This window comes from Anabrus simplex, chromosome 1 (genome assembly GCF_040414725.1).
Source record: "Anabrus simplex isolate iqAnaSimp1 chromosome 1, ASM4041472v1, whole genome shotgun sequence".
NCBI classification, from domain to species: Eukaryota; Metazoa; Arthropoda; class Insecta; order Orthoptera; family Tettigoniidae; genus Anabrus; species Anabrus simplex.
The window spans coordinates 1096559964-1096575390 of record NC_090265.1 but is presented as its reverse complement, the minus strand read 5'-3'; the positions used below and the strand labels follow the sequence as shown (position 1 = coordinate 1096575390).

The window sequence follows — 15427 nt, the reverse complement described above, 5'->3', positions numbered from 1 at the left end:
CTTCTTCTCACAGGTCAGTTTCCTCCCTCCTAAACCAAAACAACGATCCAGAGCAGTTCAAACCCTTCTCTTCAAATTACTGATTTCACTACCCAAACTACACCTCCCACAGCAGATATCTCACTACAGACCTACCCCACAAACCAAGACGCTCAATCCCAAACCATACCCCCCCTGTACCTCACATACATAAATCCACTCAAGCCATTAATTACACAGTTTCCACTCCCACGCAAACCACCCCACCCCCCAAGGCTACTAAGAAGAACCCTACATCAAACCAAAAACCCACGACTCAGCAACCAACTACCCTCAACCGCCCCCACCCCCGTTCCACATCTAAATCTCACCCGCCACCACCTCACCCAACTCTCGCCATATTATGCTATAATTGCCCCCAACTGGATCACCATGCTTCTAGATGCAGAAATAACACCCGCTGCAATAGGTGTGGTGGTCCCCACATTTGTATATATATTATATATTTATATTGGTATTATAAATTTACTCATTCGGGACAAATACTTCAGGTTCCCTATGGGAATCAACATCTATATCATCTGATGGCCAGGCAGGCATCAATTTTTGGTAATGAGACAAAATCTCTCATAGTGCATTGGCACTGCCAGTGGCTCCAAGTAGCCTACGCAGTGGCCTCCACAGTATGCAGTGGGTGTGCTATTTACCAACTGATGAGCCCGACTTAGCACACTAGGGCGAAATGATGTCCAGTAATGGACCATTTATATTGGTATCATTCAGAGCTGTCTGGAAGTGGGTTCATACACTCACAGGCCAGGAGCTGATAGGAAAAGGTCAACTTGTGCAAGGGACGGCCAGTTCTTGCGCCTTTACATTCTACGTGACCGGCATAGTACTGCGGTTCAAGCGAGAAGTAGACTTGAACCGGTACAAGGTGTGAATGTCAGTGAGTGGACAGCGAGGAGGAGGTTACGTGATGCTCAACTCTACTCCAGAAGACCTGCTAATGGCCCAGATCTTACGCATCAGTGTCGACAGAATTGCATACGTTTCGCGAGAGATCATCGGGATTGGGTTGATGAACAGTGGGGGAAAGTTTTCTTCTTGGATGAATCTTAGTTTAGCCTCAGATCCCCAGATGGACAAGAAAGGGTATGGAGGAGGCGTGGAGAAAGGTATTCCCAATGCAACTTTTCTTCACGGATGCCTTTCAATGGCAATTCTGTAATGGTGTGGGGAGGTACCTCCTTGGCTGCTCGAACAGAACTCATCTTCGTGGAAGGTGGGTCACTTACGGCCCGTAGCTACATCGAAGAAATCCTCGAACATTTTGTTTCTTTTGCACCTTTCATTGGTGACGATTTCATACTAATGCAGGACAATGCACGCCCTCATGTTGCAAGATGTGTCCTTCAGTACCTTGAGAAAGTGGCCTGCACACAGTCCGGATCTCAACCCGATTGAGCATCTATTGGACATTTGGGGAAGAAAAGTGCGTGATCATTGTCCAGGGACTATGCAGGAGCTGCGGGAAGTCCTTCAAGAATGGGAGCTCATTCCTCAAGAGGACATTGCGGCACTCATCATGAGTATGCCTCAAAGGATGGAAGCTGTGATTTGTACCAGAGGTGGCAACACACCTTTCTGAAAGTGTATGTTATAGTGCAGAAATGCAGTGCAATAATAACCGTAACTTTTGAGTGTAAGGAAATTAAAATTAACAGTCCTTAAACAATATTCAATTTTGATACACACAAGGTTGATTTTAGCAATTTCTGTATCCTTGTGAATAATTTGCTGTAAAATCTCATTTCTCTCGATGAAAATTGCTCTGGATATCACATTAGTAATGTGTTAAATGACAGTGATAAAGATAACAACCCACACAAATTAGTTATTGATATAATAAAATAAATCACTATCTTTGAAAATTCTTAAGTGTTGCGGTTTTTTGTTGCTCGGTATTGTATATATGGTTTGCTAATTTCTGTAGGAATATAATATACTGTTGTAATCAACTGAATGTTGCTTCCAACCAACAAATTACATTTTTTATAAGTATGTTCTATTAGTTGAAGATCCGATAGCTCCAGAAATGTTCATATCAGTCAGACGAGAACTGCAACACATGGAGCTTTTCACATGAAGTAAAGCACTGAAAAAATGAGAGGTGAGAAAAAGGCATCTGAAGTTTTGAATGCAGCTGTTATATTTTAAAGATTATGAGTTAAGCAGTGGAACATCGTAAAGAGCTGGCACCATACCACTGTCATTTGTCGAACCCTGGAGCCAAGTTCAAACAGAAACGCAAAATACTGCCAAAATATGCGATAAAGTGCCAGAAGTTTAAGGTAGGCGTGGCAGACACACCCATATGGCAGCCCATTAAAATATCCGTACGGAATGGCAGAACTTGAAATATTCTGCCATTTTCTGTAATAGAAGGATTGATGTTATTTTTTAACAATAATTCGAAAAATCTATTTTTTGTAAGGAAATCATGAAATGTCAGTCATCGGTCCCCTTAAGAGTTACCAGGGTGTGCTCTACACAAGATTTAAACACTTTTTTGCTCTCTTGTAAAATTTGCAAAATGTGACTTAACACGTTCTTCCCGTGGGGTTTTCATATATACATCTGAATTCACGCAGGCAACGAAAAATATAGGCCTAATTATCTGCCACACACTTAACACACACCATGACCTATTTTAATGGAATGAAATGGCACATCCGGTAAAATATATGGAGTCTCATGGAGTCTCAATACTCCACAATCGCACATTATCTGTTTCTTCTGTACATCACAAACTGACCCTGTTTTATCACCTTTTCATTCGTTTTGAAATGCAAGAGTTGGGGTATTTATGAGCAAACTTTGAACACATCTTACAGCTGTCCTTTCCCCCCCCCCCCCAAGTAACATTCCAGCAAGTAAATTCAGTATTCAACCGAATACTTCATTTTCCTATCAATAACTTAATACACAAGTAACTGTTGTATAAACGTACCAGTACAGTTTCCAGAAGCAACTAACTGCTCACACGCTATGGTCAGGAAGCGAAACTCAGCTGACGGCTGAATGATGCACAAGGTTCCTCGTAAAACGAGAGCACTTTATAATATTGTAAGAATAGGAGTTGGGAAATTATAAAGTTTAATAAGAGGTAAGGTAAGGTTGTATTCTGCCCGAAAGCAGGTCCGAACCTCCGCAGAGGTGTGCCTGAGCCGGAGTTTACATGCAGTAGGGTGGCCAGTTCCTTTCCGCTCCTCCATTCCCTTACCCTCCACCAACAGCACATGGCAACCCATCCAAATCTTGACCACGCCTAATGTGTCTTAACTTCGGAGATCTCACGAGATCCGGTGTTTCAACACAGCTACGGCCGTTGGCAATAAGAGATAAGGATGTTGAATTGTTAATGATGAATACTTTTTAAAATTTATTTATAAAAATTGTTGAATTTGTTTTAAAGAAAATTGGTATAATAGCAGTTATAAAAAATAGTTAATTGCCGTGCGGTTAGGAGCACGCAGCTGTGAACTCACATCCGGAAGATAGTGGGTTCGAACTCCACTGTCGGCAGCCCTGAAAATGGTTTTCCATGGTTTCCCATTTTCACACCAGGCAAATGCTGGGGCTGTACCTTAATTAAGGCCACTGCTGCTTCCTTCCAATTCCTAGGCCTTTCCTGTCCCACCGTCGCCATAAGACCTGTCTGTGACGGTGCGACGTAAAGCAACTAGCAAAAAAAAATTTTAAAATAGTAATTTGGTTGATATTGAAAATATTTTGTTTGGAATCAGTTGATTTTATATGAATGTACTGTGTGATTATTTGAAAACTTCCCACCTTGAATAAATGTAACCTTTTATTGAGGAGAAACACATCAGTTCATATTTGCTGACTGAAGTCTATGTACACCCCTAAATTGACATGTTTTTTCCTTAATAAGAATCAAAGTAACTAGGCCTATTATATTTATGCAACTAAGTGAGTAATTTGTCTTTATTTATGCTGAAGTCAGGATTTTAATTAGATGCATGTGATTTTGAACTTTCAGTCAACATTCAAAGTGTTCAATGTCCTTGCTAAAGTGACTTGTATATTTTCGACTGAGGATGTTGTAAAAGAGGACGAAACATGTCTTGAATTTTAATAATGAAAATCCAAAACCTGTTTCCAGTCATTCGACTGGGTCAAGAATGGAATGAATGAAGCCCCCATCTAGGAATTGTGCCGGCTGCCGAAGCCTGTCGCACTCCTCTGGGGCAATGATTGATGAATGGCAGATGAAATGAAATTATACTGGAGAGTGTTGCTGGAATGAATTATGACAGGGAAAACCGGAGTACCCGGAGAAAAACCTTCCGCCTCCGCTTTATCCAGCACAAATCTCATGTGGAGTGACCAGGATTTGAACCACCGAATCTAGCGGTGGAGGCCAGCGGGCTGCCGCCTGAGCCACGGAGGCTCACTTGAATTTTAATAATGATATCTCAAAATAAAAACATAATTTGTAAAGGTGGAGTGTTTGATAAAGGATTTCATAAGTATACAAGACATTCAATGTTAACATTAATATAAGGTTAATTTGCTCGAGTGTGAACAACAATTATCACAAAGGAAACGTGTTTGGCACTGCTAACATTATTATTAGCACAGCACCCCCTCCAGGATTTCGGACAGCAGATCACTGTGTTATGATGTCATAGGGCATTGAGATGAAGTTGCCTGCAATAGCTCGTCGCACAAAATTTGTGGCATTTTGCTATTCCGTTTTCCCTATCCAAACAAAGCCATAAATTTATACATTCAACTATTTTCTGTATCATGATCTCCGTTTTTCCATCAGTGTTTTTGCTTACTTTGTTAAAATATTTACATCTGATAACCAGGTTACAGAGTTCACTTTGTTCTGATATTCTGTTGAATGCAGTGTATAAATCACTTTGTTTTATTGTCCTTCTCTTGCAAATAAGCATCCTTGTGATATTTTGGAAGTCACAAGAACAAGAGGAAAACCAAGGGATAGGGGGCTGAAATGAGTGGAGGAGCGGGTGAAGAAAATAGGGGAGGACTGAACCAAAGTGATGACATCCAGAATTGCCGTTACTCAGCCATACTAAAATTTCATACATTCCTTCCACCCCTTATTACTTTATATGCCTTAATACTTACAGTATTCAGCTAGGCACATGATACAGATTTTTTTTGTATCACTCCGTGTCTGGAATTGTTTGCTTTTGTTTTGAGTTGTAAAGTCTTCCATATCGTTCACACTAACAGCTCCTTTCTCTGTTCTTCCAGGAAAATGTTGAGCCGTTGAGTTCTCAAGATCGTGAACCACGTTCGAAGACAGAATGCAGCATGCTGTTTAGCGAGATGCAACGAGAACTGGTACGCAGGATACCGAAGAATATGGCCGAGGATTTAAGTGTGCACATTGCCTTTACTGCCCTACTGCACCTTGCCAATGAGAAAGTATTGTGTCTCAAGGGAAACGACAGTTATACTGATGTAGAAATAACACAGGGTTAAAAGAAAATATTTTGAATATTATATTTATAAGTGCCTTTTTATAGGAACAAAAACTATAATAAAAGTTCATTATTAACTTTTTAGTGATTTCTTATGTGAAAAAAGTAATTATATAGGGGGGGAAATATCATATATGACTGCAATATTTTATGAAAATGTGCAGAATCTCATGGATCGTTATTGTACAGGCCTACAAGATTCAGCGTAATCTTTGATATTGCTTCCACAATATGCAATATTGTATACCCAGGTGTGGTATACAAGCACTACCCACTTCTTCCTAACTTTAAAAAAATATATGTCTGTTTCTTATGTTTATGGCTTTAAGTGTGGCAAACCTGTATAAAAGTTATGACATCATGAAATGTCCTGCTCAAAAATGTTTCAGCATACTGTATCCGAGAATCTCCCAAAAAGAAATTTTTTATGAAAATATCCAAGATTCTTAGTGCTTAGTGAAGTGATCTCACCACAGACCAAGTCATTCTGCACCCAATTCAACAGGTACTTGTACTCATCTTTGTGGGCATTCATTGCTGTTTTATTTTGCAGAATCTGCAACTCAACAGTATAATTGTTTCAACTGTTTAAAATATTTTCAGTTATTCAATTGAAATAGATATCATTTAGCTCTAACGATATCTGTTTTACCACTAAAGATGTCAATAATCAATCAACATGATATAATGGGTGTAATATTTAACCATAGAACACATTTTCCAATCATTACAGCCATTTCATTGTATTCTTCACTATTGTTGGAACTGATGACCAAGATGTTAAATGCCTGGTACTCCATCACTTAATATCAATCCACTGTAATACATATTCGTGCCAATGTATCCTGGTATTCAGTTACACTTCAACATTCTCCAACTCAAGTTACTCAAGTGTGGTATACAAGCACTACCCACTTCTTCCTAACTTTAAAATATATGTCTGAAGCCATCTTTTTTCAGTTTTAATTCAGTTAATTTTTAACTGTTAGCTTCTTCAATCTGCCAAAACTAATTTTGAGTGATAAATTTATAAACTACGTGAAAAAGAATGACATATGGTAAGAGTTGCCATTGATGCTTTCACGGCCCGTACTTGACATGGCACAAGCCCAAAAGCCTGTACAGTATCATGTCTATATGGTAAGAGTATTATACCAAAAATGAAACAACTTTATTAACATAGAATGACATGTTTCATTCTTGAGAGAACGTCATCAGATTGTTTCAAATCACACTCAAATATTGAGAAATGTATAAATGCAAAGACAGATCAAATATAAACAGGGATTATTTTTAAAAATTTATTGCATCAACCAAAACAAATACACATATAGAGATCACTTTTCTACATAGTGTCCTGTCTTTGATACACATTTTCTCTATCGGTAAGTTTTTTATGCCGTCCTGATAGAAAGAAGAGGGACGTGTGTGGTGCCAGTTGCACACGAACTCTTCTACAGTTGCATCATCATCGAACCGCTGTCCTAGATCTTGTTTGAGTGGTTCAAACAAATGGTAGTTACAGGGCCATAAATCTGGACTGTACGGAAGGTGTTCCAGAGGTGTCCAGTGAATTTCCTCCAGTTTTTCCCGCCTTAAAACGGCAGTATGTGGCCTTGCATTGTCATAGTTTCGGATCGGTTGCCGGCGTCACTTGTTTTAATACGCAGCTTTTGCTTCATCCAAAAGGTAACAGTAATAGGCTGCTTTAATTGTCCTTTGAAGAAAATCCACCCGCAAAATGCCTGCGGAGTCCCAGAAAACTGTTGCAAACACCTTTCCAGCAAATGGGCGTTTTGGCGTTGACTGGACCTGCTTTGTCTCTTCGCCGCCACTCCATGCTTGCTTGCTTGCTTGCTTTGAGTCTGCGGTGTATTGATGCACCCAAGTTTCATCACAAGTTACAATACAATCCTCTCCTTCCTCCTCACAGTGACACAGGAGTCTCTGACAAACTTCCTGGCATAAAGTTTTTTTTCCTGGTTGAGGTAAAGTTTTTTGTTCCTGGTTGAGGAGACAAGGAACCCACCTGGCCTACAATTTTCTGAAATGGTGTTCTTGGATGATGGTTTGAACACTTCCGTAACTTATTCCTAGGCTAAAACAATTTGCGAAATTTGTATTCACCAATCTTCACCAATATTGTCACGAATGGCAACAATTTTTCTGCAGCGATGCTTGTCGGTCTCCTTTCATGAGATTTATTTTCCACAGCTTCTCTTCCTGCCACAAGTTTTTTAGCTCACGCATACACTCGAGTCTGAGAAAGTATTTCTTCCCCAAACTGTGCGTGGAGCTGTTTCAAAATTTCGGTAGCTTTGGTGCCCTCTTTTATGAGAAATTGAATGATGAAGCATTGTGCAACAGATGTGTGCACCTCTTGCTCACTCATGGCATACTGAAGCAGCCTGTCTCTCCATCTTCGTTTGCACGCACAAACCCGTTCTCCAGATACCCCTACCAACATCCTGGCAGAGCCCCGCCTCAGAATTATTACTTTACAAAGGAAATATTGTGTGTCCTCCTATTCAGTGCATGCACACCTCCATCAACTGTCAATACGAAATGATTCTAATATCTTGTAATCAGAATTATTATTAACAACAGCGGTACATTCAAATTCACATTTATATTTGATCCGCCCTTGTATTTATGTTTATTTCTGTTTAAGTACTTATGAACTTGAAATCTGGAACTTAATGAAGTCCTCTTTTGTCTCCAACAAAGCATGGAAAGAATTGAATTCTGCTGAGGTCTTTGGTCAGTACTATCTGCGTCTGAATGAGAAGTCGCAGCAGCTTCTAGGTGCAGCACGAGTAACAGCTACAAACATTAGTCATGACAGACAAAGTGGGCTCCTGCATATTTCTTCTTAAATTATTCATTATGCTGAACTTATCAATTATTATGAATGTGTAACTAAAGCACAATTGCTGTACCACTTTGAAACTTCATGACACCATCTCAGTTCGCAAGAGTCACCGTGGACAAATGTTTATCGGGCCTTGATACTTGAGATTAAGCGCATGTGCAGCGGCCATGCTTACTCCTCGCACCTCTTACCCTACATTCATGTACTGTAACTTCTCATCAGACGACTATAGTCTCCAAAGCACAGATGAGAAATTATTTTTTTTTTAAATAAGTTTGGCATCGGGGTTTTTTGCTGTCCCAGATTAGGTTTTTGAATTGATTGTGTCCTGTTTAATATCTCCTACTTGTCTTTTGAGTTTATGTTTGAGAGATTCTCGCATTGGGAAGGTAATTCTGGTTTAGTTCCCTCTAGATGTTTGAATATATTCTTCTGTTCAAAGTATATATATTTAAAATCTCTCCAGCATTCCAGATGACTACAAGGGTGCAGAAGATACAGTCTTTCAGTTCAGATTTTTGTAAAAGTTTTGTTCAAAATAGCCAGTACTCTTTATGTAATGTTATTACCACGATTTGTGCACCTGTGTGTTGCTGTTAGTAATACTATTACTACAAACTTTCAAATTTGGCTGAGTAAAAGCTGGTCATGTTATGAATTCAGTTGTTGCCTTAGAGTACTTTTGGCTTCTTAATCAAACAATATATTTCATTATCTTTTTTGTAAGAACTATTGGTGAAAATTCAATCAGCAGGAACCACTCAAGCTTACTTGTACTAAGTTTCTACTTACAGTAGTTTTCTAGTTCACTAGCATCATTTGTGCGCTACACTGATTTAAAATGTTTTGAGCTCAAGAGACCCACAAAAATATGTGCTTTCAGTTAATTTGCTAGTATTGTGGTATAAAATTAATTGCCATAATTACCTAAAATCACTTGCCTTCAGCAGTTTTAACATGTAATCAGCACTGAACACTATGCACCTGGCAGCAGTAATGTTATCACAACTCTTTGTGCACCTTTGTGCTGTTGTTAGTAGTAGTACTTTTAAAATTTAGTTGCATAAGAGCTAGTCATGTTATGGATTCAGTTGCTTTAGAGTACCTTTGGTTTCTTTTTTCAACTAATAGATTTCATTATCTTTTGTTACTTATTGGTGGTGCTTCCTAAGTACAATTTTTTCATAAGCACATGCGCTCAGCTAGTTCTTACATGACCGAGCTCGATAGCTGCAGTCGCTTAAATGCGGCCAGTATCCAGTATTCGGGAGATAGTAGGTTCGAACCCCACTGTCGGCAGCCCTGAAGATGGTTTTCCGTGGTTTCCCATTTTCACACCAGGCAAATGCTGGGGCTGTACCTTAATTAAGGCCACGGCCGCTTCCTTCCCACTCCCAGCCCTTCCCTGTCCCATCGTCGCCATAAGACCTATCTGTGTCGGTGCGACGTAAAGCAACTAGCAAAAAAAAAAAAAAAGTTCTTACATGACTGTTAGCGGACTTCGTGCAATAGACTGGTTTTTCTTGAGAAAACCTTTTCTTCAACCTATCCTATTTCTGGGGTCTCTGGAGGCCCCTGACTGGTGATTTTTAAGGCCAGATGCCCTTCCTGACACCACATGATTTTTCAGGTGAAAATTCCAAGCCAGAATGAACCAGGAATGAAACCTCACCTTTCGGGCAGAAAGCTAGAAGCTAACCTAGTGCCCTTAGCTGGTTTTTTTCTCCTGTAGAATACGAAACATATAAAATTCTGTATTAATGTAGCAAAAGCTGACAGTGTGATGATTTTTCTGCGAGTCTAAATTATACCAGCACAGAGGACTTTTATCATTTTAAATAGTTAGTCTCCTGACTTGAGGAATAGACATTGCCAAGGATCTGTACCTCAAGCGTTACCCTGTGGGATTAGGTCATCTGAGTTTATCATCATAGAAGTACAGCTGGAATTTTTCTCTTTCCTCCAAGATTGAGGTGTGCTGCTGACTACATAATTTGTATGTTTTCTCTTCTTTCTACCTATCAAGATGTTACAAATGCTGTTTGTTCTCTTACTGAATGCAGACAGAAGCAATAAGTTGGCTGTGTGATATCTCTATATCTCATAAGCAATACCATGTAAAATATTTCAGTTATTGATTTATTTATAGAACTGTATAGCAAATTATCACTTATATAAATACATTATTTAAAAAATGTTATTCAGTGCTTTGATATATATGTCAAGAAGTTTATTATAGCAGAACAATAAAAATTACCACATGTACTTAATATATTAGTGGAAAGTGCTTAACCCATCCCCACTGTCTCTCTTTTCTCCTCCTCCCTCTCCTCAGGAATTTTGAGGACTATTATCAAGCAATGATATAGAAGAAAGGTTTCAGCTGTCAAAAAAGAAAAGTGACCGTTCTCTTCAAGGTAAATCCCCTTTGGGTCCCTTTGCTACTATTCGGAGACAGGCTATGTTACATGTTATTGGGCCATGGTCTATAGTTATAACGGACCAGTTCTGCACGCTACTATTATGGTGTACTGGTAAGGAGTTGGACTGGTATTCAAGAGGTCGTACGTTTATATGAAACTACTGCTTGTTATTTTTTTAAGAGAGAATATAAATGCTCCTGTCCCTTTTATGACTGTTTCAGGTAATTAACTCTAGGTTCATGAATTCATTATACCATAACTTTATAATTATATATTACAACAGAACAAAATAATTACCACATATACTTAATATATTAATGGAAAGTGCTTAACTCATCTATTCTTCAAATAGAAAGAACAAGATATTTATTCTAACACAAATATATTTTGTGGCACAAATAAAGAACTTAGTGACATCTAAAAAGCAAAGAAAAGTCACCTCCGTACAGGCCATGAAGGCCCTTGGAGGAGTGGAATGTAAAGGCTTCCACCATTGTTAACCTCGGCATGTGATGGGGTAGAGTGGTTAGCTCTACACCCGGTCGCCTTTGCCCCCAGGAATTAACCTGGTACTCATTTTTGGTGTAGGCTGAGTGAACCTCAGGGCCATATGAACCTCCGGAAGTGGAAATCTCGTTTCTTAAATTTTACGACTTCCTGACGGGGATTCGAACCCACGTTCTTACGGGCAAACCGAGCACGCCTTTACCACTTCGGCCAGGCAGCCCCTACTAAGTGACATCTGCCTTAGAAAATTCAAACAATTAAAAACAAAAGCTACCTTTCAGTATTTAGTCCAGCTTCTTTCCAAATAATGACTGTGCTCAGCCACGGCATTCCAGGTGACCTGTACGAGTTTCAACAACTCATCGGGCCATCTTGACAGGGAATGGGGGTCTATTTCTCCGCATATGCTTTGTTATTTGTACCCACATGTTCTCAGTTGGGTTTAAGTCTGGTGGGTGACGAAGCCAGTCTCAATTCGATATCCTATCTGCTCTCAAACCATCCTCAAATTAATAATTGAGCTGTGTGGAATGGATGATTATCCTGCTGAAATTGAATTCCATCTGGATGCTACAAACTAGTATTTGAAAAATGTTTTCATTTTCCTGCCTCATTCATTCAGTTATCTCTTGACTATACATCACAAATCCAAAGTAGTGATTGGATGCATGAAATCACACATAATAATAGTGTCTTGTGCAAAGGATTCTTCTTCCTCCTGTGTGAAAACAGTTCTATGGCCTGGTGCTGCAATGTTATTTGCCTTTAATGATTTATTTTAAGAATAATGGAGCTCCTAGAAATGCCATAGTGTATTGATGCTTCTCGCTGTCTCCACCTTATCCTTCCAACATCATCCAGACATTGTTGCAGGGTGTATGGAGAGAATGGTAAATAAGATTGACCGCTAACCTTGCGGTGATTATCCTTACTAGCCATCACTACAGCCCCTGTAGATGAGATGTGTATTTGCATTTTTGTCGGTTTTGGGCACATTTTAATCCTGATCATTTAAATGTTTAGCAATATTATGTAGAACAAAGTGGCATGGAACAGTTGAAGGTACTTACTCTGTAGTATAGGAAAGTGTTGTTGTACTTGACAAAACACATTTCAATTGTTACTCTTTCCTTTTTATGGCACTTGTTATAAGTTAGCTGCTCTGGAGTTGCAGGGTTCTGATACGGTGTCATCAGCTAGGGCATAACTGCATAACCAGCATCACCAAGTAGCACAGCATTTGCTGTGTTCTCTCTAGTAATCTTCACACATGGCAATTTCTCCAGATGCAGGAATCCTGTATAGATCCAAGCACAGAAGCATCTATGCTTGTAAATTCTTCCTTTGCATTACATGTGGCTTGAACATAAATGCTGGCAAATCCCTTTCAGATTAATATATTCATATCTGAATCTGAATCTACTAAGCTTTTTTGATTAACACATGAGTACAATCGAGAGCTCCAATCATCAGTAACAGGAAATCGTATTCATTGGTCTGCATTTGCTAAGATGGCATTTATTACCTTTGTGTATGTTAGAGATATAGTGCTCTGATCCACTCCTACATCTTCTCCTACTCCACACTCAAATCGTGGATCACACACATATTGCAAGAAGATTCACATTTTCTCTTCTCTATGCAAAGCTCCCGTCTTGTCAGAGTCTTCCAAGAAGTGCTGCACTAACCCTGAACATTCTGCTGCTGAAACCTATAAAGCTCTTTGTAGTTAACTACTGTACATGTAACCCCGTATGGTTTTTATAATTTTTTCTGCACTGTACTGCAAACATATACATTTCACATTTTCATTGTGTACTCCTCGATCTTGAGTCACCTACAGAGGTAACTCAAAAATTTACAAGTAGGGACTCCATCAGGTGAGAAAAATATATATATTTTATTCATACCAGTATTGAGTAAATGCTTTGCTACTGAATAGGAAGTGAGCGACTGCTCAAGGTGGAGAACTTGCTCCCAAAGTGAGCACAGGTTTAATTCATACCAATGCAAGTAACTGCTCCAAAACTGTGAGCAAAGAGTAATTACTCAATTTTATTCATATGACCCAATAGACCAAAGGCCCTGATTTTTTTTTCTGATGCTGTGCTGTTATGGGGAGAAACAGAAGCTGAAGTACAGAAAAAACTGACTAAATGGAACAGTATGTTCAATGACTTTGAGCTGAAGATAAGTAAGAGAACTTAGAAATGACAATCAATTGGGAAGAAACAAACTCAAACTTTTTTCTTCGGAAGAAACCAAATTTGAAGCAGTTTCTCACTTCAAATATCTCACAAGCTCAATCTCAAAAGACAATACTGTCAAGCGAGAAATACTCAGCAGGACACAGAAAGCGTCAAACTTTAACAACCAAGTCAGAAACCTACCCTGGGACTCCAAAATACCACAAAAAGCAAAAACAACCCCGTATCGCACATACTTTGTAAACGGTTTATAAGCACGTTACCGTTCTTACCGCAGACACTTCCATCAAAAACCAATTGAACAAGTCCTGGGTATCTTCAGATGTGTCCTATCATTCTATCTCTTCTCGTCAAATTTAGACAAATCAATCTCTCATCAATTCGATTCAGTATCTCTTCATTTGTGATTCGATCTATTCATTTCACCCTCAGCATTCTTCTGTAACACCACATTTAAAAAGCTTCCATTCTCTTTCTTTCTGTGCTTGTTACTCCAGATGAAAGTCTTCAGAAACATCTTCCTAATTCCTGGGTGTTTGAAGTGAACAAATTTCTTTTCTTAAGAAAACTCTTCCTTGCTTGTGCTAGTCTGCGTTTTATGTCCTCATTACTTTGCCATCGTTAGTTATTTTATTACCCCAAGTAACTATTCATCTACTTCCTTTAAGACTTTATTTCCTAATCTAATATTATCTGCATCACCTGCCTTTGTTTGACTACACTCCTTTACTTTTGTTTTGGACATTTATTTTCATCTTGTACTCCATACCCAAGACTCCGTTCATGCCATTCAGCAACTTAAGATCTTTTGCAGTCTCGAGAAAAATCATCGGCAAATCTCAAGGTTTTGATTTCCTCTCCTTGGATTGTGATTCCCTTCTCAAATTCCTCTTTGATTTCCTTTATTGCCTGCTATATGTAAACACTGAAAAGGAGGGGGGGACAAACTGCAGACTTGCTTCACTCCTTTCTGAATTGCTGCTTCTTTTCCAAAGCCCTCGATTCTTATCACTGCAGACTGATTTTTATACAGATTGTAGATAACAATTCGTTCTCGGTATCTGATCCCAGTCACCTTCAGAATCTCAAATAGCTTGGTCCAATCAACATTATCGAATGCCTTTTCTAGATTTACAAATGCCACGTACTTGGGCTTGTCCTTAATTCGATCCTCTAAGATCAGACATAAAGTCAGGATTGCTTCACGTGTTCCTACATTTCTTCTGAAGTCAAATTAATCTTCTCCCAACTCAGCTTCAACTTGTCTTTCCATTCTTCTGTAAATAATACGTGTTAAAATTTTGCAGGCGTGAGATACTAAATTAATGGTGCGGTAGATTTCACACTTGTCAGCACTAGGTTTCTTGGGAATAGATAACATTCTGCTGAAAATCGGATGGCACTTCTCCTATCTCATACATCTTGCACACTAGATGGAATAACTTTGCGATGCTGGTTTCTCCTAAAGCAGTCAGTAATTCAGAGGGTATTTCATCAATTCCATGTGCCTTGTTCCTATTTAGGTCTCTCTCAGCTCTGTCATACTCTGACCTCAAAATTGGGTCCCCCATTTCATCAGCATCAATAGCCTCTTCTTGTTCCAGAACCAAATCATCTACGTCTTTACCTTGATACAACTGCTGGAAAATGACTGTTCCAAGCAGTAACATTGTAACTCACTTTTTGGGGGGTTTTGAGTTAAGTCAACTACTGAACTAACATTGAAATTGTCTATCATTTGAACCATAAAAAAGTGTATGTTTGCAATTGAAAAAAGAAGTTATTCCTAAAAATAATATAACAGTAAGTATATCCCCTGTTACAGGTATTAACATTGTATCTTGAGTTACAATTATAATACTCGAAGCTTTTCATTGTTGTGTAGCTGTCAAATTT

General features: G+C 39.0%; 1 protein-coding gene across 1 annotated transcript in view; it reads left to right on the top strand.

Annotated features, from left to right (window-relative positions):
- The window catches only part of LOC136876476 (condensin complex subunit 2), a 184202-nt gene extending 177286 nt beyond the window's left edge, over positions 1 to 6916 (top strand). Inside the window, exon 11 of the mRNA XM_067150472.2 lies at positions 5293 to 6916. Within this exon, the coding sequence (XP_067006573.2) occupies positions 5293 to 5523 (231 nt within the window). The 3' untranslated portion in view covers positions 5524 to 6916. The remainder of the gene's footprint in view (positions 1 to 5292) is intronic.
- Positions 6917 to 15427: the final 8511 nt, after the last annotated feature.